Source organism: Blastocystis hominis, assembly GCF_000151665.1.
Source record: "Blastocystis hominis, Singapore isolate B (sub-type 7) whole genome shotgun sequence assembly, scaffold_6".
Lineage (NCBI taxonomy): Eukaryota > Bigyra > Opalinata > Blastocystidae > Blastocystis > Blastocystis hominis.
In genome coordinates, this window is record NW_013171865.1 from 568,179 (window position 1) to 594,375 (window position 26,197).

At 48.9% G+C, this 26,197-nt stretch overlaps 11 protein-coding genes; 6 read left to right on the top strand and 5 right to left on the bottom strand.

Annotated features, from left to right (window-relative positions):
- Positions 1 to 130: 130 nt before the first annotated feature.
- Positions 131 to 1,297, bottom strand: GSBLH_T00004321001 (uncharacterized protein). XM_013043198.1 has 5 exons: positions 1,211 to 1,297; positions 1,151 to 1,180; positions 1,023 to 1,119; positions 233 to 991; positions 131 to 201 (listed from the first exon to the last, which is right to left on the bottom strand). Exons 1-5 carry the CDS (start codon positions 1,277 to 1,279, stop codon positions 146 to 148), a joined length of 1,011 nt encoding a protein of 336 aa, XP_012898652.1. The 5' UTR covers positions 1,280 to 1,297; the 3' UTR covers positions 131 to 145.
- Positions 1,298 to 2,376: 1,079 nt separating this feature from the next.
- GSBLH_T00004322001 (uncharacterized protein) lies at positions 2,377 to 3,245 on the top strand (the record flags this gene model as incomplete). The annotated part of the gene is made up of 5 exons (XM_013043199.1): positions 2,377 to 2,418; positions 2,451 to 2,583; positions 2,613 to 2,814; positions 2,848 to 2,985; positions 3,020 to 3,245. 5 exons carry the CDS (start codon positions 2,377 to 2,379, stop codon positions 3,243 to 3,245), a joined length of 741 nt encoding a protein of 246 aa, XP_012898653.1.
- Positions 3,246 to 3,554: 309 nt separating this feature from the next.
- GSBLH_T00004323001 (uncharacterized protein) lies at positions 3,555 to 4,988 on the bottom strand (the record flags this gene model as incomplete). The annotated part of the gene is made up of 1 exon (XM_013043200.1): positions 3,555 to 4,988. The coding sequence occupies one exon, from the start codon at positions 4,986 to 4,988 to the stop codon at positions 3,555 to 3,557; it is 1,434 nt and encodes a 477-aa protein (XP_012898654.1).
- A 2,836-nt stretch (positions 4,989 to 7,824) lies between these two features.
- On the top strand, positions 7,825 to 8,168 carry GSBLH_T00004324001 (uncharacterized protein). XM_013043201.1 has 2 exons: positions 7,825 to 7,984; positions 8,015 to 8,168. Exons 1-2 carry the CDS (start codon positions 7,905 to 7,907, stop codon positions 8,157 to 8,159), a joined length of 225 nt encoding a protein of 74 aa, XP_012898655.1. The 5' UTR covers positions 7,825 to 7,904; the 3' UTR covers positions 8,160 to 8,168.
- Positions 8,169 to 10,870: 2,702 nt separating this feature from the next.
- Positions 10,871 to 11,725, top strand: GSBLH_T00004325001 (uncharacterized protein; the record flags this gene model as incomplete). XM_013043202.1 has 3 exons in its annotated part: positions 10,871 to 10,964; positions 10,999 to 11,112; positions 11,144 to 11,725. 3 exons carry the CDS (start codon positions 10,871 to 10,873, stop codon positions 11,173 to 11,175), a joined length of 240 nt encoding a protein of 79 aa, XP_012898656.1. The 3' UTR covers positions 11,176 to 11,725.
- A 147-nt stretch (positions 11,726 to 11,872) lies between these two features.
- GSBLH_T00004326001 (uncharacterized protein) lies at positions 11,873 to 14,084 on the bottom strand (the record flags this gene model as incomplete). XM_013043203.1 has 2 exons in its annotated part: positions 13,968 to 14,084; positions 11,873 to 13,937 (listed from the first exon to the last, which is right to left on the bottom strand). Exon 2 carries the CDS (start codon positions 13,364 to 13,366, stop codon positions 11,873 to 11,875), a length of 1,494 nt encoding a protein of 497 aa, XP_012898657.1. The 5' UTR covers positions 13,367 to 13,937; positions 13,968 to 14,084.
- Positions 14,085 to 14,098: 14 nt separating this feature from the next.
- On the bottom strand, positions 14,099 to 15,739 carry GSBLH_T00004327001 (uncharacterized protein; the record flags this gene model as incomplete). The annotated part of the gene is made up of 1 exon (XM_013043204.1): positions 14,099 to 15,739. The coding sequence occupies one exon, from the start codon at positions 15,737 to 15,739 to the stop codon at positions 14,099 to 14,101; it is 1,641 nt and encodes a 546-aa protein (XP_012898658.1).
- A 146-nt stretch (positions 15,740 to 15,885) lies between these two features.
- GSBLH_T00004328001 (uncharacterized protein) lies at positions 15,886 to 17,100 on the top strand (the record flags this gene model as incomplete). XM_013043205.1 has 4 exons in its annotated part: positions 15,886 to 15,978; positions 16,010 to 16,213; positions 16,243 to 16,280; positions 16,311 to 17,100. Exons 2-4 carry the CDS (start codon positions 16,178 to 16,180, stop codon positions 17,098 to 17,100), a joined length of 864 nt encoding a protein of 287 aa, XP_012898659.1. The 5' UTR covers positions 15,886 to 15,978; positions 16,010 to 16,177.
- Positions 17,101 to 17,154: 54 nt separating this feature from the next.
- On the bottom strand, positions 17,155 to 18,212 carry GSBLH_T00004329001 (uncharacterized protein; the record flags this gene model as incomplete). The annotated part of the gene is made up of 5 exons (XM_013043206.1): positions 17,155 to 17,470; positions 17,500 to 17,674; positions 17,707 to 17,901; positions 17,934 to 18,032; positions 18,068 to 18,212. The coding sequence occupies 5 exons, from the start codon at positions 18,210 to 18,212 to the stop codon at positions 17,155 to 17,157; spliced, it is 930 nt and encodes a 309-aa protein (XP_012898660.1).
- Positions 18,213 to 21,014: 2,802 nt separating this feature from the next.
- Positions 21,015 to 24,810, top strand: GSBLH_T00004330001 (uncharacterized protein; the record flags this gene model as incomplete). Its single annotated transcript, XM_013043207.1, has 4 exons — positions 21,015 to 21,374; positions 21,406 to 21,726; positions 21,895 to 22,954; positions 23,033 to 24,810. 4 exons carry the CDS (start codon positions 21,015 to 21,017, stop codon positions 24,808 to 24,810), a joined length of 3,519 nt encoding a protein of 1,172 aa, XP_012898661.1.
- A 151-nt stretch (positions 24,811 to 24,961) lies between these two features.
- On the top strand, positions 24,962 to 25,489 carry GSBLH_T00004331001 (uncharacterized protein; the record flags this gene model as incomplete). The annotated part of the gene is made up of 2 exons (XM_013043208.1): positions 24,962 to 25,048; positions 25,082 to 25,489. The coding sequence occupies 2 exons, from the start codon at positions 24,962 to 24,964 to the stop codon at positions 25,487 to 25,489; spliced, it is 495 nt and encodes a 164-aa protein (XP_012898662.1).
- Between the last annotated feature and the right edge of the window lie 708 nt (positions 25,490 to 26,197).

The window sequence follows — 26,197 nt, forward strand, 5'->3', positions numbered from 1 at the left end:
TTCCCTACAAAGTTGGGGGCTCACGGAACCGAGCAACCATCGTGTTCGACGATCCCAACAACGAAAATACAGAGCGACATGCTCTAGGGCAGCAGTCCTCCCCCACCTTTCCATATCCAACAAACAAGCCACATTACATAAAAACTTACTGTTGTCCAGCAAGGAACTCATCAGCAGCCACCTTCTCCTCCTGCAGCTCAGCTACGTCTCACTCCCAATCCAAAAGTCCTACCGATCGTCTTGGCAAAGAACTCCTTGCTCCGAGCATCGAGCTCCAGTCCCTCCACAATCGACCACTTTCCGTCCTTCACCGTCACCGGGAACGAGAAGATCAGTCCCTCGGGCACGTCATAGTGCTTTCCGTCCGAGCACACCGACATGATGCTGTACTCTCCCTCCGCGGTGCCCTGGACCCAATCCCGCATATGGTCGCACGCCGCCTTGGCCGCCGAGCAGGCGCTGGACAGTCCGCGAGCGGCGATGACGGCCTTTCCACGGAGCTGGACCGTGGTGAGGAACTCGCCGTCCAGATAGGCGTCGTCGCCCACGACCTCGCGAGCAGGCTTGCCCTCCACCGTGGCGAAGTTCACGTCGGGGAACTGGGTGTCGCTGTGGTTACCCCAGATGATGATGTTCTTGACCGCGGTCAGAGGAATGTCACGGCCGAGCTTCTTGGAGGCGGTCTCGCGCAGGAGAGACTTGGCACGGTTGGCGTCCAGGCGGGTCATGGCGGAGAAGTTCTCGCGAGGAATCGAGGGGGCGTGCTCCATCAGCACACGGGCGTTGGTGTTGGCGGGATTGGCGACCACCAGCACCTTGATGTTCTTGTCAGCAACAGCGTCAATTGCCTTTCCAGTCTCGCTGAAGATAGCAGTGTTCTTGGCAATCAGGTCCTTGCGGAGCATTCCCTTCAGTCTGGGGAAACCTCCGATCAGGAAGGCGTACTGAACTCCCTTGAAGGCCTCCATAGCCACACAGCTCTTCGTCACACCTGCAATTAAAACCTTGCGCGAAAATCCTACTCTTAACAAGAGGATAAGCAGAGTCGTCGATCTCCATCTTCACTCCCTCCAACTTTCCCATGCACGGCTCAATATCAAGCAGAACCAGATCAATGGGCTAGCGCTAAGAAGCAACACAAGAGAAATACCTGGTCAAAACCAAACACGTTTCCGTTGCACTAGAAATTACAAACATTTCCCATCCATACAATCATAGGAAGGATCGCATAACCGATGTTACCGGCAGCTCCAGAAACCAACACTCTCACAGCAGACATTAGAGGAAAAAGATCAATTGAAAAAAAGTTTGAGCTGAGGGACTGGTTATGATCTTGGAGTTCATAATCATGAATCACTGTACATTCACCTGCCCTTTGAATCTCTTGAATCACTATTTCCAAAGAATCTAAATGCGGTACGAAGCTTGATAATTACGTGAAAGTGTAAATATACATTCATGAAATACCATCTTTCTAGAAGCAAGTCAATCCAGGGTAAGGGCAGCACAGATATGCATACTGCCAGTTTGTCTGTAATCTGCTGGCTCTTCCCAACTTCTTTGATTCTGTGGACATGTACAGACAGGTATTGAAACCTCCTCTAGTGTAATAATTCTTTATAAGCCAACACAATGCCAGTGGTTTCTCGCATAAAAACAAAAATTGTTCCATCTTTTTTGATTGCGATGGCAAAAACAACAAGACAAATCATTGCACTGTTGGCAGTCATCGCTATTGTGGCAGTTTCTCAAGTGATAACCTTTTTCTACTTTGTGGGTATAACTCAGGTAATCAATGATCACTAGTATTATAACAAACAGAGCAGTGCGAGTTGGACACAAAACATAGACTCGGTCGTGGAAGTTGAGCAAAAAGACGCAGACGTCAAGACTGTTGCTCCTGAACCGAAAGCCGTACCAACTCTACCTCCTATCTTGAACGTTCCAAGAGTTGCAGTTCCTCAACTCTTCACTCAACAAACCATAGCGCCTCCTGTAAAACCAGTTGTCAATTCGCAACGCTCTATAAACGATTATCATTATCCGGGGAATAAGCGGACCGCTCTAGTGATTGTAGCCTACAATCGTCCCACTTATTTGGAACGCACCATGAATTCTTTAATTAGTACACTGAGCTCTCCCCAGAACCATGTTCTTGTCGATATCGTTCTGAGCCAAGATGGCTATCTTCCGATTCTGGACCCGGTGGTGGAAAAGATGAAAAAGAAAATCCAAACCTCTCTTCCTCAATTCAATTTCACTCACATTCACCACACTCAGGTAATTCGCTCTCCCCCCTTTCTCTGGTAGGAAAACAGGCCTGGAGATTCAGGATATCACAAACTTGCACGCCACTTCGGTTGGTTTCTGAACCAGATGTTCCTCACCGAGCAGTACGAGCAGGTCATCATCCTCGAAGTCCGGTCCATTCCTTCTTTCCTCACTTCCAGGACGATCTCGAGGTCTCCCCCGACTTCTTCGAGTACTTCGACGCTACCAGTCCCATCCTCTGGGCCGACCCGACTCTCTACTGCGTCAGCGCCTGGAACGACAATGGTCAAGTCACCCATGTGCACGACCCCAGTCAGTTTCTCCTTTCTCTCTCATCGTAGCTCGGCTTTTCCGCAGCGATTTCTTCCCAGGCCTCGGCTGGATGCTCACGCGGACGCTCTGGGAGGAACTGGGACCGACCTGGCCGGGAGCGTACTGGGATGACTGGCTGCGCCATCCCAACCAGCGAAAAAACCGCGGGTGCATTCGACCCGAAGTGTCGCGGTCCTACACTTTCGGCGAGATGGGGACGAGCAACTCGCAGTAGGGTCCGGAGTGAAAGGCGATGGGCTGTAGGTTCTACAGCAAGTTTTTGAAGGGGATAAAGAAAAACGAGGAATTTGTGGAATTCACAAAAATGGATCTGCAGTTCCTTCTCAAGCAGAACTTCGATCCGATGTGGATCCGAACGATCAACGAGGCGACGGAGGTGACGTCGATCGCGGCGATCCCGAGAAGCAGCACGAAGTCGTACAAGATTTTCTACGAGTGGGAGAGAGGAGGAAAGAGTGAGGGATAGTGGGTTTTCGGGGAGCGTGCCGTTTATTCGACTGGCGAACGAGCTGCATATCATGTCGGACGAGAAGGCGGGCGTGTATCGAACGGCGTATATGGGGGTTGTGGCTGTGCAGACGAAGGGGACGCAGCTGTATCTGGTGCCTCGCTCGGGTCCTTCGTTTGTTTATTCTAGCTGATTGCGTGTTTGTTGCTCTCAAACAATGGTTTCTAAATGAATTCAACGCCACTCAACTTGATTCAATCCAATCCAATTCAATTCAATTCAACCACCAAACATTGCAATTCAACTTAAAGCTTCATTCGCAGCAAGCGATCGTTCTTTTTCAAATCGCCACGACGCCACGATCGGTGCACCAGCTCTTCCTCCGTCGGTTTTCGCAGCGTTCCATCGAGATCGCTAATCACCACGCGCTGATTGGCCCCCTTCGAGATGTCCATAAACGCGATTTTGTACGTGTGCTGCGCCAATCCATCCGCCATCCTCTCTACGCATCATCCCTTCTCTCCCTTCTCTCCCTACTCTCTCCCACCGGAATGCCCTTCCGCTGAATCCGCGGCTCCTTCTCTCGTTTCTGCCGATTCACGATCGCCTCCACCTCCTTCATCACCTTCCGCTCGTCCTCTCCTTCCTTCAAAAACACGAATTTCGGCAGATGCGCCGGCACTTTCCCCGCCTTCCGACGATCCTCATAGCGATAGCTCTGCGGCGGGAAGTCGCGATAGTCGTAGTTCCACGGCGACTCCTTCTCCTCCATCGCATCCACGCCCTCCGCCGCGAACGTTCCCTCCTTCTGATGCCGCGGACGGTCCTGCATCAACCGCAGAATCGCGTACACGCGCCGCTCGTCGAACCCGAACGACTGGCTGATCTCCCGCGGGGACACTCCGCGCTGGTACATCGCGTACATCATCTGCCGGTCCTTTTCGTGCACGTAGACCTGGTCGGAATACTCCAACGCGTCCACGATGTGTCCTTCTCCGATCACTTCCGATTCCTCCTCCGGCAAAACCGACGCCGCCTCTTCGCCGTCTTGATCGAAACGCTCCATTAAACGGCTGAACGCGTCGCTCAGATCCGCCGGAGCCGAAGACACAGGCGTTTCATCCATCGTGGTGAACGTGGTTTTGAACGGACTCGACTCCGATTCCCCGGATTCATCCTTGGGCGTTTCGCCCTCGGTTTTGGCAGTTTCACCTTCGGTTTTGGCAGTTTCACCTTCGGTTTTGGCAGTTTCACCCTCCGCCTTGGCAGTTTCACCCTCCGCCTTGGGCGTTTCACCTTCGGTTTTGGGCGTTTCACCCTCACTCTTGGGCGTTTCACCCTCCGCCTTCTCGGTTTGATCCTGCTTGGCCTTCTCGGCCTCCTCGGCGCGCTTCTGCAGCTGCTCGATGACTTTCTCCGCGCGCTGTCGCGCCTCCCTGGCCTGCAGCAGCTCCTCGGGGAGCAGCTGGTCCTCGGGGGCCTCGTGCGCCTCGAAGGTCCCCATCAGATAGCGCTCGATGCCGTCCTCCGAGTCCAGCCCCAAGTCCTGCAGCATTTTCTCCGGGTGTTCCACCGAGTAGCCGCTCAGCAGATTGCTCACCAGCTCGGCATCGCCCGCTCGCGCCTTCCATCCTGCCAGGTAGCGCTTCGCGAACACTTCGTCGCTCACATCGCTCGGCTGCCCCACCGCGCGGCGCGCAGCGGCCATGTCCTCCGACGTAATCACCGTGTTCTTCAGCTTCGCTTCCTCGCCAGGCTTGACCTCCGTGTGGTTCATCAGATGCTCGAACTGACTCATAAATCGCTTCTTGTCGCGCGCGAAGTCCGCCACTTCCTGACGGTTGGTCCGCCAGGCGAACTTCACGTCGCCCTCCTTTGTGAGCGCCATTTCGTAGTCCTCGAGCGGCTTTTTGGGGTCGCGAAGCAGCGTGTCCATCTCCGCATCCACGGTGTATTTCGCGTCCACCGCATCCACGCGCTCCTCCTTCGTCAGCGACTCCACCGTTCGATCGAAGTTCTCCTCCAGCTCCTTCGGCTCGCTCTGCTCAAACAGCGCGCTGCTCAACGCAGCGTCTTCCTCGTCCTCGTCCTCCTCCTCCGCGTTTTCCATCTTCTCTCTCATCGCTCTCTCTTCCTCCTCCTTCTCCTCCGCTTCCTCCATCTCCGGAGAGATCATTCGGACTTTCCCGCTGTACAGACCCGCCGCTTCCTTCGAAGACAGTCGGCGCAAGCGGTCAAACAGAAGAACGTCGCGACCCAGCGAGGCGCGCGCCGCCGGACTCAGAGACGACGGCACATGGTCGAAATGAGCGATCTGCTCCGCCTGCTCCTGCGCTGACGGCAGACGCGTGGATTCCGTGTATCCATGGCGATATTCGTACAACGAAGCAGCGTTCCCGCGGGAAGGGAACGGCTTCCCGCTCTTGGCTAAGAGATAATCCAGATCGAAGTCTTCGTAGGCGGTCTCGCGCAGCTTGTCCAGTTCTTGCCGCCTCGCTTGGTACAGTTTTTCGAGCGGAATCGAATACACGTCCATGCTGTCGAGCGAGGAATCCACCTGCTTCGCCGCTTTGGGGATTACTTCGCGACGATGTTTTGTCTGTTTGGAAGAAGAAGAAGGCGAGTAGAGATATTCATCGCTCGCCAATTCCGAGCCCTTCGAATTCTTCGACGAATTCAACGCGCGATTCAGCGAGCGAAGCACGAGTTGATGCTCCTTCTTGATTCTTCTCGCCTCTTCTGCAGCGTCCTTCTCGATCGGGTACTCCAATTCCCCGGCGTCGCGCATGCGATGCAGCTCGCGCAGTCGCGAATCGATCGCTTCGATTCGATGCGTGTCCACCCACGGCGCAGCGTTATCAAACTCGCGATTATCGTAGCCTCGCTCGAGCTGCAGATACTGGCGACGAACACGCCGATCTTCCACGGACCGAGCCAACATTTCCAGCTCCAAATCCAACTGGATGTCGCTTCCTGCGTGCAGAGCCGATCCTTCGATCCAATCGCCGATCTGCTTCATGGCGATCAGACCGTCCACGTCCGCAGACTCGTCGCCCTGATTGGGATCATCCGACAGATTTCCCAGCGCTTTCGGGTCCAATTCCATTTCGTCTTCATGGATCTCTTCATTCTTGCCAATCTCTTCCATTTCATCCTTTCCTTCTCCTTCTCCTCCTTCTCCTCCTTCATAGTAGTAATAATCATCCATTTCATTCGGCTCCAATTCCGCTTTCATCTCCAAAGAATCGCTAAAGTCTGGGTCTTGCAACTCTCGTCTCGTCACATCTGTGTGGTAAAACAAGGGCGTGTGGTTCGTATATCCATACATCCGATCATTCGTATAGAAAAACCCATCCTTGTTCATCTCTTGCTCGTCTTTGGGAGGAAGATGCTCTTCCACCGTTACTTCGTTCCCATTTGCATCCTTTCCGATCACTCGGTGAACAGTGGGAAGCTTGTTTTCCACTCTTTCACTAAACACGGGAGTCGGGGGATAAGCGTCCAATTTATCTGGCGTTAAGTGAAGCAGGAACTTACGAGGGTCCAGATCGTCTTCTGTCAACGGGTGATTATCCACAAGACGAGTCAACGTCTTTTGCTTCTTCTTCCCCTTCAATTCCAACGCCTCCTTCGAACCCTTCGCATCCTTCTTTCCTCCCTTCTTTGGAGCTGTTTCTTCTCTCTTTTCCTCACTCGCTACAACGGCAGCAGCCATTTCCTGCTTCGGCTCACCAGGCGGGTTAAGATTCACTTTTTCCTTCTTTTTATTATTCTTTCTTCTCTGTCGAGGAGGTTGCTTCTTTATCGCAGACTCTGAAGTGCTATTTTGAGCAACATTGCTCGTAGCAGCAGCAGCAACTGTCTCTCCTTTCTGAACGACATCCGTAGATAGAAAACGACGAACAGGATAACATCTCGCTGTTGTCAAAGCTGCTTTCGCCAATCTGGGTATTCCCCTCAGAATAATCTACAAATTCGATCACTACAACAATAATGTGTACCCCTGAACTCATCGGCAGAAATAATAAACAACGAGAATAGTCAAACTACTCCCTTCCACCTTTTCCAGAATTCTTGCCTATTTTTGTCACCCTCAATTTCTGGCAATTCAAACGAGATTTCTTTTTGAATTGAATATTTTCGTTATCAAGACTCCTAGATTCGTTCAAGAAAAGGATGATAAGCAAGGTTCTACGAGAGGTACTAGTTCACTTGTTTGCTCTATCTCAGATAATCTCTGAATTGAATGAAATTATTCAGGCAGTTTCACTACCTTTTTTAACTGGTATCTCCACCGGACTATGCTTTTTGTTTCTATTTTCATTGTGTTCTTTTGAGTCGTCTTCCATATAGTTATCCTGGAGAACCAAAGCCAGGATTCTTTGATTCTGAAGAAAACGCAGAAGATGATAGTATCAATAGGAAGGAAAGTGTCAAGGGAGCAAGAAGTCAAGAAAACGGACCAAAGAATATCAATACCTGGCTCAATCTGGTTACCTTTTTTGTTATCGGATGGATCATTCTCAAGATTGTAAGTAAAGGTAAGCATTTCTTCATCGAGCAATCTTTAGAATATAAGGTTTCTATTTCTTCCCTGTTATATTCGATCTTCCCAAAGGAATCCCGCCTTATGAGTTGTATGTACCATACAATTGCTCGCCGATAGTACAGATCTGTTTGTATCCTGTTATTGTACCTTTTCCGTTTTTGTTGAATAACCGCGATTTGACTTCTTTCTCTAATAAAAATGAATCCTGAAACCCCTGTTCCCCAGTACATCCCCACCGCAGCCGACCTGTTCGCCGCTGCTCCTATCATAGAGCAAAGATGCTCTGAGAAGAACATTGCTTTTATGGAGTGCAAATCGAAATGTGAACACCCCAAAGAGTGTCTCGAGCAGGCTCACGATGTTCAGGATTGTGTATTGGATACGTATGTGGCTTCCTGCTTTTTCTAGTGTAGTTTTGCCGTTATTAAGGAAAGATGCCCTGTTGAGTGGAGTGCATTCACTGCTTGTATGGATAAGTACAATACTCGTCTGGAGGATTGCCGTAGAACGCAAAAGAAATTTATGGCGTGTTGGAATAAACCAGAAGTAAAGGCGTAATTTGAATTAGCATTCTTTGTGAATACACATAATGTTTACCCTATTGTTGAGGTTTGTGAATCATCACAGATTCTTTCCATTTATCGGATTTTTTGCACATATATCGGATTGTGCTAGTGTTTACTGCGAAAAAGCGGAAAAGGAGACTTTTGTTCTCTGTTTGGACTATTCACTTTATTTGTATGAGATTGTGTGCATTAGGAGAGTTCAATACTGAACATTTGCAGAGAGGCTATTCAATGATGAGAGTAACCAGGTTTCAATCCACTTTTGTGGAAAAGATGTGTTTCGGGAGACGAAAGCAATCGAGCGATTATGTTGGATGGTAGAGTAGCTGGTTTGGCTCATTTTTGTGGATATTGTGTATTAAGCGAAGAAAGGGACAAATAATAAAGTAGATACTATTTTGAGCTGTTGTTACATTGGAATTATCCAAACAAACATTGATATACAGCAAACAGAAAGCAAAAACAGCAGTCAGCACGAAACAAACAGATTACGCTCATTCAGAGGTCGGATTCTCAGGCACACCCTTCTCCAGAGGCTTTTCTTCGTGTTCTTTGCCCGTTGCTTCAGCAGGCTTCTCTTCTGCTATAGTTTCTTTCGGCTCTTCCTTGGGCTCTTCCTTCAGCTCTTCTTTCGGCTCTTCTTTCGGCTCTTCTTTCGGCTCTTCTTTCGGCTCTTCTTTCGGCTCTTCTTTCGGTTCTTCTTTCGGTTCTTCTTTCGGCTCTTCTTTCAGCTCTTCCTTAGGTTCTTCTTTGGGCTCTTCCTTCAGCTCTTCTTTCGGCTCTTCTTTCGGCTCTTCCTTGAGTTCTTCTTTGGGTGCCTCTACTGGCTTCTCTTTCTCATCATCAATCGCTTCAGGCTTCTTCTCTTCTTTAGGTTCTTCCTTGAGTTCTTCTTTCGGCTCTTCTTTCGGCTCTTCCTTACGCGCCTCTACTGGCTTTTCTTCTTTCTCGTCATCAATCGCCTCGGGTTTCTCCTCCTTGGGCTCTTCCTTCAGCTCTTCTTTCGCCTCTTCTTTCGGCTCTTCCTTGGGAGCCTCTACTGGCTTCTCCCCTTTCTCGTCATCAATCGCTTCAGGCTTCTCTTCCTTCGGCTTTTCTTCCTCATCAATCGCCTCCAGTTTTTCTTCCTTCGGCTTTTCTTCTTTCTCGTCATCAATCGCTTCGGGTTTCTCTTCCTTAAGCTCTTCTTTGGGCTCTTCCACTGGCTTCTCCCCTTTCTCATCATCAATCGCTTCAGGCTTCTTCTCTTCTTCCTTCGGCTTCTCCTCCTCCTTTTCTTCTTCTTCCTCATCATCAATCGCCTCGGGCTGCTTCGCATCGTAATCCAGTAATTCCTGCTTCCATCGCATCAGCGCCATCGGCAAATCGTTCAAATCGGCGGGCTGCAATCCCATCAACTCCACAGCTCGCTCCGCTCCCTCCACCTTCAACACACCCTCATTCACCGACACAGCGCGCAGCTGACGAATATTCAATGCTCCCCATCGGTTCAGATGGAACCACTGTCGCTTCCACTTGAAGCAGTCACTGCCCACATACACAATCGTGCCGTGCTTCTTTCCCTTTTCGTTCTTCTTCACACACTTAATTCCCATCAAGAGTCGATTTCGCATATTCGTGTCTACACTCAATTCCCTTTTTTTGACGCCTACAGCGAGCATTCTCCTCGGCGATTTGTCTCTGTCTCTCCGCCTCTTCCCGAGCCTTTCGCTCTTCCTCTTCTCTCTGCAATCGTTCCGCTTCTTCGCGAGCCTTTCGCTCTTCTTCTTCTCTTCGGAGTCGTTCCGCTTCTTCACGAGCCTTTCGCTCCGCTTCTTCCTTGGCTTTCCGCTCCGCTTCTTCACGAGCCTTTCGCTCCGCTTCTTCTTGTGCCTTTCTCTTTTCTTCTTGTGCTTTGAACAACTCCTCGATCTTAGCTAGCTCGTCGTTTCGGAATGCGTCATTTTCGAGCTCCAAATTGTTATATTCGACCTTTTTCATAATCGGTTTACGGGCTTTAGCCTTTGCATTTATGGTGTTCCTAAGGGCAGCGCGTCGATCCATTTCCTCAAGTACTTTCGCTGCCTCCTCGTTTGCTTTCTCGGATTTTATACGCAGCTCTTCCTCTTCCTGTTGTTGCTTAATTGCTCTCTCCTCTCGCTCCTTACGCAACAGCTCCTCATCTCTTTCTCTTCTCTTTTGCAACTCCTTTAAATGCTCCCGATTTGCCCTGATTTGATCACGTTCTTAAAATAACCATCCCCTAATGATTAATCCTACCTTCCATCTCCATTAGCTGCTCATCTGAATCATCGCTAAGGTCGTCTTCCACTTTGTTGAGCACTGGAATATAATCCTAGTGATTACGACACCTATTTTCAGATTACCTCATCAATTTTGTTTTTACAATTCTTCTTATGCTCCTCCATATCAATAGTCCTTATCTTTTCACCACACTGTGAACATTGCACGAAAATATCCATATCGATTCTATTTCGATTAGTGTCTAATTAAAAAATGTACTTTGGCTTCACAAGAAATACGACAAAAATACAATTAACAACAATAAAAAATGAAAAAAAGGGCCTACACGGGAATCGAACCCGTGACCTCTCGCACCCTAAGCGAGAATCATACCACTAGACCAGCAGGCCTCGAAGAATGGGTGATATTTTTACTACAAACCACTTTGACTCGCAATCAACTCATTGCCTATAGAAAGACATGTCCGCGGAAGACAAAGTGAATTCGGAATTTATTGCATCGGTGTATGGTAAACCGGTCATTATCGGACTCTTTACTGGAGTTATCTACAAGGGTATAAGATTCGTGTTATTGCTTGACATATTTAGGAATCTTGGGAAGTTTAGATGGCTTTCTGAACGTAGTTTTGGAACAGGCTGAGGAGTATAACGATGGAAAGTTCGTTGCTCGCTTTAATGACTGCTTCCTGCGTGGTAATAACAGTAAGGAATATACTCGAAGCTCAAGCTCTAGTAATGTACATTGCTCCAAATGATGAGATTTAAGTGTCGTATGGGATGTTTTACTAATTGTTTGTTTGGAAAATAGATCGCTTTCGTTGAATTGGACAGTTTTCGTTTGCCATTATGTATTGCAAGTAAAAAAGCCGTTTTTATAAATCTCTTCTAGATCTATTGCCCTTAGATATGATAGGAACAATTCCATAGATTCCCAAAGAATGTGATATTCCCGCGGCAAGACTTGTAACTACCTTTCCCCATGATACTCATTATTTCTTTTCTTTCTCTCATGAGAAAGGTAGGTATTGAAATGGTTTTCTTGCGCTTGCGACTGAGCTAACTGCTTCCCAGTTATCTCTTATGAAAGTGCAAATAGTGTTATCCTTGATGTTGAGCCTCCTTGCTTTGTGGCAGGGAGGGTTTTTGGATGGGAGTATAACGTTATGTAGATTTTGCAGTAAGAAGGAGTAAGTGGAGTCGCCTTGGTTTTTTGTTTTTGTTGTTTTGTGAACAAGGATGAACTAGCAGTTTGCCGTTTACCCGACAGACAGACCCGTGGTGAAAAGCAAGCGTTCTGAAGTTCACATTAGTGTGTGTTGAGCGAGTCTAATGGTTTTTAGGTTTTTTCTTTTTCTTTCTCTTTGTTAACAAATACCACATACAATCAATCAATCAATTGTTATTATTATGTTCAACAAGCTGGTAATTTACCATATATCTACGTTGAACTCTCCCTCCACACTTACATGTTTTCTGTGTTCACAGTCTCCCAACTCACTTCTCTCACAATCTGGTCATTCATCAAATACCACTTCGTTCCTTCATCCGTGCGAACTCGGCGATAACAAACATAATGTCCTCCCATCCCAAGCCCCAAATGATGAATCACCGACACCATTTCATAAATAAGCGGCGCCCCACCTCCTCGAAGGGCTCCCTTCCGGATATACGGATGAATCGCCTGACTGTCCCGCATCCACTCTTCTTCTTCTTCTTCGTCCTCGTCCTGATCGTTATATTCTGCTCCTCCCTCATCGTCGCTGAACGAAAGATCGGCTGCGCTCTTCACCTCATACACCGAGCCCACGCTCTCAAAGCTCCCCCTGCGACTTCGCCGTCCCGCCTGCTCTCCTCCGGGCTTGAAATACTCGTCCAGCATCCAAATCGTCGCTTCATCATCCGGATTCTTCATCTCCGCCTTCCACGACGCCACTCTCTTCAATCGTCGATGCACATCCATTTCCTCCCGTTCTTCCTTCGCCTCCAACGCGCGCATCGCTCCCAGCGGCAGCGACTGCGAGAACAAGCAGAACTCGCGCAGGTCGAAGAACGCCGGAAACTCCACGAACGTGTTCTGCTTCGAAAACAAACCCATTCCCGCGGTTTTACGCTGCACATGGAGCAGCAGCGTGCGGGGCGGGCGGCCAATCAGCTCGAACTTCTGGAATGTGCCGCGTCCCTCCTTGACATGGAGCGTTTCGTTCGTGTTTTGGAGGTGAAACTCCGCGTCGAAATCGTGCGACGACCGCACGCGATGCAGCGAATGCGCGAGTTCTTTTCGAAGTTCCTTGACATCACCGCGGTTCTGCGAACCCACCTCGACGGAATCGCGGGACAAGGGCCGTTCTGTGAGGGTGGAGGGATCCAGCATGGCGTTGAGCAGCCCGCAGCTAGAATTGAAGCGAGGCAGCGTGGCGACCCTTCGCACTGCACGCCGTCGACTTCGTCGGGCGCGGTGTACTTGCGCAGACAGTCGAGAAGCGTGGGGTGAACGGGGCTGAGGAGAGCCTTCGTGTCCGTGAGGGCGCGGTAGAAGAACTTGAACTGACGGCGACTGGAGGGGTCGAGACGCCAGGGCGGCGTTTCTAGAGAGAGAGAGAAGGGGAAAGGGGAAACGGGCGATGGGGATGGAGAGGGAGAAGAAGGGGACATTACGGATTTGGCGGCGACTGCCGCAGCGAGAGCAGATCATCACGTTGGAGAGAAGGCCCTCGATTGGGATGGAAATAGGGGTATATAGAGCCGATTTCCTGGAGAGAGGCGTCAGAGCATCGACAGAGTCTTTCAAGGCCCATTGCTGTTGTATTGCCTTGTTCAGCGTGTCAACATCTTTTTTCAGTTGCTCTAAAATCGATTGCAAGGCTTCCAGGGCATCCTTCGGGTAAAGCACAACATTGAGCGAATACATGTTGCATTCCATCTCCAAAATAAGGAAAAAGAGAGGTGAACAAATCATAAAACGAACTACCCGAAAAAATCAACAAGGTCGGATTGTAGGTGATATCTAGCAAAAAAGAACGTTCGATTCGATACCTTCTAGGATTTCGGCTAATTGCTGGGTGAAAGTACACGCTTTCTTCAACTCTTCCGTTTCATCGGCTTGGATTTGCGCGAGGCATGAACAGATGCACTCTATAAGAGGCTCCGATGAAGCCAGAAGCTGTAGCGATGCGTTTAGGAAGCAGGTATTTCCTAGGTTGGCCAAACCACGAAGTAACGGTTTGCTTGGTTTTAAATCTACAAGATTACCAACTCTAGGTCTGAGTTTGCTTACTTTTGCAATACTTGGAACATTTCGTTCCATCTGCATGAACTATGGCTCTCACTCCACCAGAGACAACACATACCACTCATCTCACAAACGATCGACTTTCCTCCAACAAACACTCAAAAGCAATCAATTCTGAAGAAAAACTTAACCAGAAAAATTGCGCGGCTTGATAGTAGAACTGTACTGCTTCAGAATTGTCTCCAATTCGTCCGGGGTCGCAGGATCCTCGAGTCCCAACATCACATTATCCTTGTGTCTAGACCTCACTTTCCCCAAGCATTCCCACGTTCCCGGATGACGGAACCGGCAGTTGTCTCGATTACACTCTCCTCGCTGATAGTCGTGACAGATCGGGATCTTCTACATGTGACTCCCCTCCATCGCAATGCCCACAGCAGGCGACGTAATCGCTACTCCTCACCCCCTTCCTCCATCCCTACCTTTCTTCGGATCATGGTAGAACTTGCACGCATCGCCTCGCAGACAAATTCCGTTCTCAAAGTCGCGGCACGCAAACTGGTAAGTAGAAGGGATGTCGTCGCGCCGATACCCGCCTTCCGTCGCTCCGCTCCCCTTCGCCTGCCCGGGGTACGGCGACCGCGACCGTTCCGACGTCGGCGAGCGATCGCGCGGCCCTTGCGAGCGCGAACTGCCTCCGAATCGAGCATTGGCGGGCTGTCCGTGCTCTCCGTACGACGGGTGAGCATTGCCGTCCTGGAAGTGAGCCTTGCCCGCGTGGCGGTCGCCCTCCCAGTAGCGGCCGTCCCAGTAGCGCGCGCCGCGCTGTCCGTGGTGCTCGGAGGGCGGCTGCGGCGAGCGGCTGTCGCGCGGACGCGGCGAGCGGCTGCCCGAGAAGGTCGGCGACCGCGCGCTGGCGGGGCGAGGCGAGCGAGCGCCGTCGGGGCCGGGGCCAGAGGCGAGGCCAGGGGCGTAGGAGCGATCGCCCTGGGCGCGGGGCGAGCGGTTGGGACGGGAACGCCACTCGGGAATGGGGGAGACGGAGCGGCGCGGCGCGCGCTGGTCGTCCGAGGGGGAGCCGAACTTGCTGTCGCTCTTCCCTGCGAACTTCGGGTCCATGCGAGGCGTGCGGCCTTCGGAACGGGTCGAGACCTTCGTCCAGGACTTGGAGTCGCTGTCCGCGGGCGCGGGAACACTGTTCTCCGACTCGCTTTCCTGCTTCAGCTCGGCGACGTTGGAGGAATCCGCCGAGTGCACCGAGTCCGCCGTGTGGGAGAGGACCGGCGAGTCCGGCTTCCTCGCTGCGTTCTCCAGCGCCGATTCATCCAGACTGCTGCGAAGGCTCGAGGTGGGCTCCGGCCCCGATTGCATCGGCGCGGCGTCCTGCGGCGCGGGTTGGCGAATGGCGTGGAAATCGTCCAGGAGCGCAGAGTCGTTGTAGTCCACATCGTCCTGCGTGCCCAAATACATCATCGATCGCGCACGCGGCATGGGCAGGTCTTTCTCCGTGTCCAGCAGCCCCAGCGACCCCATGTAGGAGTGATTCTCCACCATTCCCGGTCTGCCAAGATACCCTCCACCGCCGCCTTCGTATTCGTCCGCGTAAGGATCGCGCGTCGGGAGATGGTGCGGACTGAGCTTCCCCGAGTACGCGAAGTCCGGCATGCTTTCAAAGTCGCGGCGCAGACTCATCTCGTTGAGAGAGAGCTGGGAGGAGTGCGTTGGGACCTGCGGACGCAGCGCGCTGTAGCCGTAGGGACGCGCAGGATCCATGTCGTACGTGTCGACGAAGTTCATGTTGCGAGAGAGCGAGTGGGAGCGCGTCCAGCCTTCCGGCTCGGACATCAGAGAGTTGCGGTAGTTGCGCGTTCCGATCCCCACGCCGCCGTCCGGGAAATACGACATCTGGCCTCCATAGTCGTAGCGCATGTCGTGAGGCACGGGATCGAGGTCTCGGTAGTGAGGGCGCTGCGGCGGGATGTCGAAGGGCCGCGGAGAATAGGCATCTTCGTTGTCCAGGGAAGGAGCGTTGTATCCTCGAGAGAAACTGCTACTTCCGCCACCAGGAGGGATTGACCCTATGAACAGGCTGTTATCCATCACATCTTCCGATAATCCTAAATTGGTCGTTGGACGGGGACTTGTACGTGGAGGCGGCAATGAGTAACTGTCTTGATAACTAGAAGGATAGTCCACGGAGGGCTGATTCGAAAAACTCGAATAGCCATTCCCTTCCAGATAGGGGAAAGACTCGCGGTTCTTCTGCTCTCCTATCGCGTAGTTGCCTCTATTATACACAGAACGGATATGATCTCGCGCCTGAGAAGGTAGAACTTGAGGTTGGAAATTCATTGCGAGTTCATCTTGTAGCAATTCATCGTCATAGTACATATCTTGAGTATTTCCCTGAGGAGGTAACGGCGAGCTAGGACCGAGATAGGATAACTCAGCTTCCGGATCGACATCATCCTGCGGGATCATAGAGAGATAAGGACTTCCTGCCTCCCTAGATCCCATCATCATGCCTCCAGACACTGGATGTCCCATTTGCGAAATATCTTTCGATTGATCCTTGTCGATCGGGCCAGCACCTTCCAACAAAGATTCCGACATTTCGGCTTACAGATAGTACCACAATAAAGTGATTGATAATTACTACATAAAAACGCAGTAAATGCAGCAATCGCGGGAATCTTCGTAATTGCCCAAAATTGGAACAACATTTCTTTCCAGAAATATGGCCGATTTTTGGACTCGAAGGGCACTCGAATACCAAGACTTGCTTGAAGCGACTAGAATCAATGGAAACGGAGACAAAACCAACGAAAAAGACGTCCAAGAAGTCATCTGTCATTTATCTTGGTCACATTCCGACTGAGTTCGAGGAGCCTCAAATGCGGAAGTTTTTTGAACAGTTTGGTGAGGTGAAGCGCCTCCGGTTGTCCCGAAACAAGAAAACCGGAGCGTCGAAGCACTACGCATTCATTGAGTTCGAGACGCCTCAAATTGCTGAGATTGTGATGAACACGATGAACAATTATATTCTGTTTGGTCATAAGCTGAAGTGCGAAGTGATGCAGGTTTCTGACATTCATGAAGACCTCTGGAAGGGAGCGAACCGCCGGTTCCGCGTAATTCGTAAAAAGAAAGTTGCGGAGCCAAAGAAACTCACGGCCGAGAAGGTTCTCAAGATTTTGAATCATCGCCATGCATTCAATAAAAGTGTGCAAGAAAAACTAGAGAAAATGGGTATTCACTATGATTATCTGGATAAAGTGATGAACGAAGATATAGAAGTCATGAAAGCGCTGAAGAGCAACGTCAAAGAACCGGAAGCAGTGCAAGACAAAGTAGAAGAAAAAGAAGAAAAAGAAGAAGTGAAGGAAGAGGAAAAGGTTGCGGAAAAAAGCAAACCTGTGATGAAGCGACTCTCCAAAAAAGCCAAAAAGTCGGCCAAGTAGAAAGAAAGAAAGAGAGAGAGAGAAAGTTATTACACTCAAACAATCTATTATCACTTAAATTGAGATTCCTTTATATCCTGTTTGTTTCGTTAGATCCTGAAATTCCTTCTCCAGCTCTTCTTCCTCCGATTTTTCCTTCCACAGATTCATAATCTTCGTGTACACTTGCCTCGTTTCCACATCCACATCCGTCATTGCTGTACCAAACAGGTCTTTTCGCGTGTTTTGAAGGAACTTCAACAACGATTCCGTGAATAACTGATCGATTTGCAGCGCCTTGTCGTATGTCGAAGACAAATAGTCTTCTTTCGAAGTGATCGTCATTTCCTTCCCCGTCGAGTTCGCCCAGCTCATCTCTTTGTGCACCTTCCTAGCCTCGCATCCACTCTTCACGCCTACCGCAGTCTCATTTCGTGCAGTTCCCATCCCACACTGATAAGATTCCACAAGCAAATCTGCGCAGCAAGCAGCACATTAATCACATCCGCGCGAATCCCAATCAGCTTCATGTTCAAATACGAGTCATGAAGGTTCTCCAAAATCGCAGCTACTTGCGTATCGTCCGGCAAACAATCTATCTCTCACTCCTTCTTCACACACGCCTACAAGTCGACTGGTCCACTGTCGTGATCGTGTCAATCGCATCCAGCATCGTTACTCTCCGCAACTCCGCCAGTTTCATATACTTCTTCACGTTCTGATCCAAGATCTGCACGCGCGGCCCAATCCCGTGGAACAGCTGCGAAATCTGCTCCAATCGAAGCAGCTGGCGTCGCACATCGGGATCGTTCATCGATGCCTCTACCTCTCAGACAACCCAATCAAACCAAAACGGCGAATGTCCATAATGTGTCGGTCCACGTCTTGGAGGAACGTGTCGATCGTCTTTTGATAGCTGGCCGACTGCGCGAGCTGCGTATTGAGCAGCGTGACTTTCGAGGAGGTTGTACTTTCGGAATTCCTGAACTCCTGCAAATGCTGGTTTCTACCAAATGAAAGAAGGGAAGCTGAGAGAACAGATAGTTCGAACGAAGCGATTTGATGAAGGCGACGTCAAAGAAGCGAGAGGACGGCTGATTGGGAGCGACGAGGATGCGAAGATTCTTCATCATATCGGAGATGGATGTGATCGAAGGCAGAAACTCGTGCTCCAGATAGCTACTCTCGCAGTGAAATCACAAAACCCACGATTGCATGTTGAGACTGGCTTTGGGAGAGTTGAGAAGATGGCGATTGCTCATAATCAGAGAGATGATCATCGGCAATAAAACGCCGTAGCCTTCAAACAGCAACACGCTCCACAGGCGATTCACGATCGTTTTGTTCATCACGATAAACAGAGACGTGATCCACGAGTTCAGAATTGGCTGCCAGCGAATTCCGCGCGAATTCAGCCACTGCGCGAACTCCGGGTTGATCTGCGAAAACACGTCCTGGAAGACGTTCGTTTCGATCTACTCAAAAGGAGCGCTCGATTCTACGATCTGGAAGTAATTGTCCTGCAGCCAGATGGGCAGAATGCGGTGAAGCAGTGTCTGGAACACCACGATCGCCGTTTCTTGCGGCAAGCTCTTCAACAAATACGCAGCCAATCGGCAAATTGGATTCGGTGACAGCTTGCCGGAGTGAAGTCAAGGGTCATAACCCACCAAACCCAAAGGATATCGAAGTAATGAGAGCGTAGCGACACAGCAACTCGACCTGCTCTCGCAACGGCTCCTCAACGGCCATTTGCGAGAGACAATCGCGCCAATCCTGGGGAAGAGAATGGTCCGACGTCACCAGCGTGCGGATATTGTCGTAATTCGCGACGAACGTCGATTTCATTAGATGCATGCAGAGCTGGTCCCACATCTATCGATCACAAGCAAACCAATGGCTCGACCCAGGGACGGATTTCCTCGGGGATTCCTTGGTACACTGCTTCGCGCTCGAAAATGCCTTTGATGCAAAACCCGTTCAAATGGGCAGTGATCAATGGAAGGCTCCACGCAATGCTGTTGGGAGGAGGCAGCACTTGGTGATATCCCGTAAGGGCGAAGAACATGACATGATAAAGATCCGCAGCGATCTGCTGACCTAGGAGTCAAAATCGAAACGAAAAACGGACTGCTCGGACTCGATCCAGTGCTGAGAAGCAAGGTCTTGTCGCCGAACTTCACCTCGATCTGCGCCTTGTAGTTCTGCTCTGTGCCTGTGAGCAGCTGAACGGTAGGAGTGGGTTCGGTGGGAGAGAGACGGAAGAAGAGCGTGTCCAGTCTATGCAGGAATAGCAGTCATGAAGCACTTGTACTTTTCGTTTTCATAGAGAAGGAAATCGCGCGATGTCAGTACTACCAGAAAGTTCTTGACCCACTGGAACTTGTTCTTCTTTCGAGATACTTCGCAACTGGCGATCACCGAGCAGGGACGGAAAATATTCTTCAAAGCCTCACGAATTTTGGGAGTCTGCGTATCTGAGCAGCCAATGTGAATAATATTGGTGCTAGTGAACAGTACAAAAATGTTCGAAGGATCATGAACAGCCAAGGTAGGCGCCGATCCTGTACCTCTACAAGTGGTAGATTTCAATTACTCAAACAGAGAGAAGAGATATTGTTGTCGACAATAGTTCACACCTTCTTTCAACCAACAAATATCTAAATATAAATATAGGGAATTAGAGGACTTACAGGGAGATGATGAAAACTCAAAAATACCTTTGGGAGGAGAAGATGGATCATCATGATAGGACAATTGTTTTGAAGTGAACAGAAAATATCTCTATACAAGGTTATCCACAATGGGATGTAAGATACCTTTTTCCAGTCTGTTTGGGACTTTCCAGGAGATAATAGCCATCTATTTGGTTATCCTAAGCAGCCAAGACAGCTTACCCTTGCCATAATATGTCAGATCCAGACATAACGTATTTCTTAGCTCAATAGGAAAATGGCAAAAATGGGGGACTTTTTTTGCATTGATCGTTCAGATAGTATCTTCCTATAATAGTCAGCCGATAATTCGAACTTTTTTATTTTTGTTATAAATGCATCGTGAAATTCAATAGTATTTGTAAAAGGCAATAACTGGGTTTGGATTGCATGAATTATACCGTGAATTGCTGTTCGTTGTAATTCGTAGCAAAAGAATTAAATTTGATGCGTAAAAACACAACACAGTTTGAACATGAGTTGCATGTACTCTATTTGCAAATCAAAAATTATTGAATATTCCTTAGTAGAGTAAAAACTTTGAAGATATCACAAAACAATGATAACAGGTATCATCAAATCCAGGAACCCATTATTCTGTCAGACATGGTTCTTTATACATAATGATTATTATAAGAATATCTTATTACTCTATTATTGGAAAAGCCTAGGTTCTATGTCTCCATGCATTAATACTACTCTCCTTATTCGAATTACAGCCCCTATTTCCTCGTTTCATGTTAGTCCACTCAAATTACCCTTTTCGTTTCTCTGCTTAACCTATTCATCGTTTCCTATCAAGCTCCATCAATTTTGAATCTTCAATACGTATCTTTGCATAAAAACGCTCTTGTTCACAAGAAAGTTTCCAGGAAAATTCTTGATAGATAGGACTGGGACCACAATTTTTACTTACCTTGAAAATGTCGTCAGCAAATGAGGTCGAACTTGCTGCTCATAAGAGTTCGTCAAAAGATGGAAAGGGCGACTCACAGACAATACCGACAGAGGTGAAAATCGAACCATCGAAAGAAAATGTAAAGCCAGTCTCAGTGAAAACGTTATTTTTCAAGTATGCTACCAAGAAGGAGATCGCCTTCTTGCTACTCGGTTTCTTCTGTATATTCATGCGACTATTACTTTTATTCATAGTTGCCATACTGTCAGGTGTTCTGACGCCACTCTCCCTCATATTTTATGGAGAATTGCTTGATGAGCTGAATGTTCAGGATTCCGATTACGGCAGATCGCGAATTTTACTTGGTACCATTGTTCTTTTCTTATTCTTTGCTGCGGTCTTTGCGTTTTGTGAGCGGAGTTGCCTCGGCTATTTTGCTGGTAAACTATTGGCATTTATTGCAATGTTCCATAGAAAACGTTACTCGTCATTATCGTGACCATTATTTGGCGGCATTGTTTCGACGAGATGTCGAATTTATTGAAAAATTCAGTCCTGGACGCTTAGGACAACGATTCAGCGAAGAATCATCACGAATTGTGGAAGGCTTAGGTCCTGGCTTAGGAGTTTTGGTGCGGTCCCTATCGATACTTTTTTGCGGTATTATCATCGGTCTTACTCGAGTCGAAATGCGTTTATACATTGAGGACATAGGATTGGTTGTTAACCCTTCTGACATTGATTGTGTCTCCTCTAATCGGTTATTTTAGCTACAAATTCAATAGCGTATATGTCGAATACGCCGAAGTTATGGCACGAGAACATCAAAACGCCGATTCTCTTGCCGAAGAGACTTTCCGCGATATCAAAACGGTTGCGAGTCTTGGAGCCGAGGAAAAGTTCATCACTCGCTATCTCAAAGTGATCAATACCTGCTGCAAAGATGCTCTGCGTTGCGTCTTCCACTCCGTGCACTCCTTCGCAGCAATGAACTTCTCAACGCAACTGGCGAACGCTCTTGTGTTTCTCTCTGCAGTTCTCATCATCAATCATCAACGCTCCGATTTCCCTTCTCTTTTGTTCGCTTCCAATTGCACTACCAGCATGGACAACTCTGTCGATGTGTGCTTCCAGAACCTCACAGCACTGTCAGATGCCTGTAAAGAGATCTGTAATCGCGTGGATACTTGCTGGTTCGATGAGGGAAGCAACTCTTGTCTCGTGGGAGGCGAAGTTGTGGTTGTGATCATGGCGATTCTGCAGTCATTTCCTGGAATCGGTGGGTCTTTTTCCTCGCTGATCAATCTCGCCAAATCGAGAATGTCCGCAGCGTATTTCCTCGAAGTCATCGAGCATGAAGACGTTATGGATTCGAGCGGATTCATGGGGAAAACGCCTGAAAGCAATCGAGGCGATATCGTATTCAAGAACGTGGACTTCAAGTACGCTTCACGTGACACGCAAGTGCTGAAGCAGCTCAACTTCACCATTCACGAGAACGAAATGATCGGAATCGTGGGCGAGAGTGGCAGCGGAAAGAGCACAATCTTGAAACTCTTGATGCGATTGTACGCTCCGACGGCGGGAACGATCACGTGGGACGGAGTCGATGTGACGACGCTCTCGACGGCGTGGATTCGCGATCAGATCAGCTATGTGGCGCAGGAGCCCGTGCTGTTCAGCGGAACGATTCGCGAGAATCTGCTCTATGGACGCGAGGGCTGCACCGAGGAGGAAATGGTGGAAGCCGCGAAGCTGGTGGAGGCCGACGCGTTCATTCGATCGTTCCCCAAAGGGTACGACACCTATGTGGGCGAGTTGGGAAGCTCGCTGTCCGGAGGACAGAAGCAGCGTATTGCTATCGCCCGCGCGCTGATTCGAAACCCGCGAATTCTGGTGCTGGACGAAGCGACGAGCGCGCTGGATTCGCAGAGCGAGAAAATCGTGCAGAACGCGATGGAAACGATCCGGAGAAAGAACGAAGCGAAGGGAAAGGGACTGAGCATCGTGATCGTGGCGCATCGGCTGAGCAGCATTCGATCGTGTGATCGCATTGTGGTGGTGGAGGAAGGAAAGATCGTGGAGGAAGGCGATCATGAAAGCTTGCTAGCGAAGGGCGGAATCTATGCGGGATTGTACAAAAGCCAAGAGGAAGAAGAAAAGGAAAAGGAAGAAGAGGAAAAGGAAAAGGAAATGAATGGAATAGCAGGAAATGAAATGGAGATTCGCATTGAAAAGGAGCGAACTGCTTCGATTCATAGTAGTCACAATATGAGTCTGAAGGATTCAACCATTCCTGAAGGAAACAACGAAAAAGACTCTTCCAAAGAAAAAGAGAAAGAGAAGGAGGATTTGGAGTATAAAAAGGTGAACATGCTTCAGCTTTTGCAGTTGATCCCCCAATACAAATGGCTCTTCTGGACAAGTTTCATAGGAAACATCGTTCGAGCGATTTACCCAACGATCTACGCTTACTGTACAGCGATTCTCCAGGAATTGCTTTTCACTTCCGATTTGAATTTGCTCTGGGATAAGGGAATGATCTGCGTGTATATTCTTCTCGGATTCGGCGTCATCAACTTCCTCGCTACCATTTATTACTGGGATGCAGGCGGCATTGTCGGCGAGCATTTAATCGCCAGTGTCCGCGAACACTCCTATAAAAAATACATCACAATGCCCTTAGCGTTCTTCGACGATCCCAATCATCTTCCCTCCATTCTCACATCGAGACTGAGCATCGATGGACGACGCGTTCGCGATTTGGTGGATCGAATGGGACCGATCTTCGAGAACTATTTGCTCGTGATTATATCGCTGGTTGTCTGCTTCACGCCAGTGGGAAACTGGAAGTTAACGCTGGTTGCCGTGTGCATGTCGCCGTTTTTGCTGACGGTGGAGTACATGCAGTGGATGATCATGGCGAAAGTGTCCGATCAGATTGATAAGGAACTCACAGAACGATCGGGAGAGCTGACGGATTGCGTTCTGAACATCCACACGGTCCATGCCTATAATCTCCAAAACACTCTCAGTCATCAACTCATGAAGAAACTTGAGCCCACCAACAAAAAAACAACCGAGCGATATATTCGCGGAGCCATCGGACAGGGTCTTTCGCTCCTTATGCCCTGTGCTTACGACGTCGTTGTTCTTTTAGTCGCCTTCTCCATGCTGCAGAAGGGAGAAATTGACTTCGCTCACATGATGTTTGTGTACATGGCAATCAACACTTGTGCAGCCACTGTCGGATTTAACATGGCATACACGGCCTCCAACGACCTCGCCAAACGATCAGCCTACAATCTCCTCTCTGTGATTAACATGGAGAACGAAAACGATGCAGCGCGCGCGATTTCTACGAAGGCGAAGGACGGAACAATTACTTTCAGTCATGTGTCGTTCGCGTATCCCACGCGGCCAGACGCTCCGGTTCTTTCGAACATCTCTTTCTCAATTCCCAAGGGATCTTCTGTGGCTTTCGTGGGTCCCAGTGGGTGTGGAAAGAGTACGATCATTTCGCTGATCCAGCGAATGTACAAACCGGAGAGTGGCGAAGTGTTGATGGACGGAGTCAATGTGCAGAACGTCAATTTGGACTCGTATCGCTCGCTGCTGGGCGCGGTGAACCAAGAGCCGTGCATGTTCAGCGGCACGATTCGCGAGAATTTGGTAATGGGAGTGGATCGTGAAGTGTCCGAAGCGGAGCTGATGGACGCTTGCACGCAAGCGTTGTGCATGGATTTCATCAATGAAATGGTGGATGGATTCGAAACGGATCTCGGAGCGACCGGAAAGTCGGTTTCGGGAGGACAGAAACAGCGATTGGCGTTGGCTCGCGCGATTCTTCGAAAGCCGCACGTACTGCTGCTGGACGAAGCGACGAGCGCGCTGGACAGCGAAAACCAGGACAAGTTCTTGGAGGCATTGGAGAAGTGGCGATCGACGCATCCCTGCACGGTGATCACAGTGGCCCACCGACTGAGCACGATCGTGGACAGCGATGTCATCTTTGTGGTGAGCGAAGGGAAGATCGTGGACAGCGGAAAGCACGCGGAACTGCTGAAGAAGTGCGAGTTCTACGCAGCACTGGTCAAGGGACAGATGGAAAGTGCCTAATGGGATTTGTTTGTTCAATATGCAAAAGGAGAGGATGGTCAGCGAGTTCAGTTATTCATTATAATGGTCTCTAGGGATGAATATGCAGAATTTCAAACGGGGAGGTAACCAATAACTGAAATATCTAATGTTCAGCATTATAAGCCTCGAAATGGAGAATTTTATGACATTTCGTCATTGTGTATTCAATGCAAGTCCTCGGTTGAATATTATTCTCGGACAAAACGGATCCGGCAAAGTAGGATAGTTTGTTTGCAAGAATAGGCTGTAGAGCACGATCTCGTGTGCTGTGTGTATAGTGCTTGGAGAGGATTTACGGTTGTTATCGAGAGGCAATAAATTGGAAGAATATATACGGTACGGAGAAAAGCAGGCGCGCGTAAAAGTGGGGTACATGTTCTGCCTAATAAAACAGATTTTATTACGAGGAGAGAATAGTGATATTGAAATCGAAGTACGAATCCACAAAGGGTCCGCAGATTACTACTTAAACGGCAAAAATATAAAAAAGGACAAACTCAAGTCTTTGCGTAGAGCGTTGAAGATCGATTTAAGCAATCTGTGTCAATTCCTACCCCAAGATCGTGTTTCCGATTTTGTCAATCAATCTCCCCAAGATCGTCTCTTCGAATTTGAGCGATCGGTAGGCGGGGAGGAATCTGTACATGCCGTTTTTTGATTTTATTTTGTGTAGTATGAACTTCACCAAGAATTGATCAAATCACAACAGGCACGAAACTCAATCCACAGCGATATCATTCAAAAATCGGCGGAACTCGAAACACTGATCAAAGAAAACCAAATTCTACAACGTGAAAAGAATAAATTCGAGAAGCGAGAGCAGATGCTTCATCAAGTACCATCGAGCTAGAACTGTGACACTAGAAAAGCCTCCTCTCACTCCATATAAAAATGCTTGAATTCGATGAAATCTTAAACCGTCGAAGAGAGTTAAAAGCTCAGCGAGCACCCATTCAACTCCAAATTCGCGATTTTCTACCTCAAGTCAATCGATTAAAAGCGAAAATTGAGGAACTCGAAGCAGTGACTGGAAGCATCCAATCCAAGTAATCGCAGAGAAATCGAATGAAACGCAGAATCGACATTGAGGAATCCAAACTGAGTCGGCAACAAAGGTTGCTCTCGGAGTTGGACACGAAGGATCACCAGGAATACAATCATGTAAGAGTGATTGCGTTGGCTTTTATTCAAGTATTTTCAAATCGAAGCCCAGATTGCGAGTTTGAATTTCGATCGCCACTCGAAAGAAGTGGAGGTTCGGATTTATTAATTGTTTTTGATTGAACTATAGCTACGAAAGAAAAAACAACAAATGAACGACTTGAAAGACAGCTTGGAGTCCTTTGAGGATTTGGAAACATTGAAA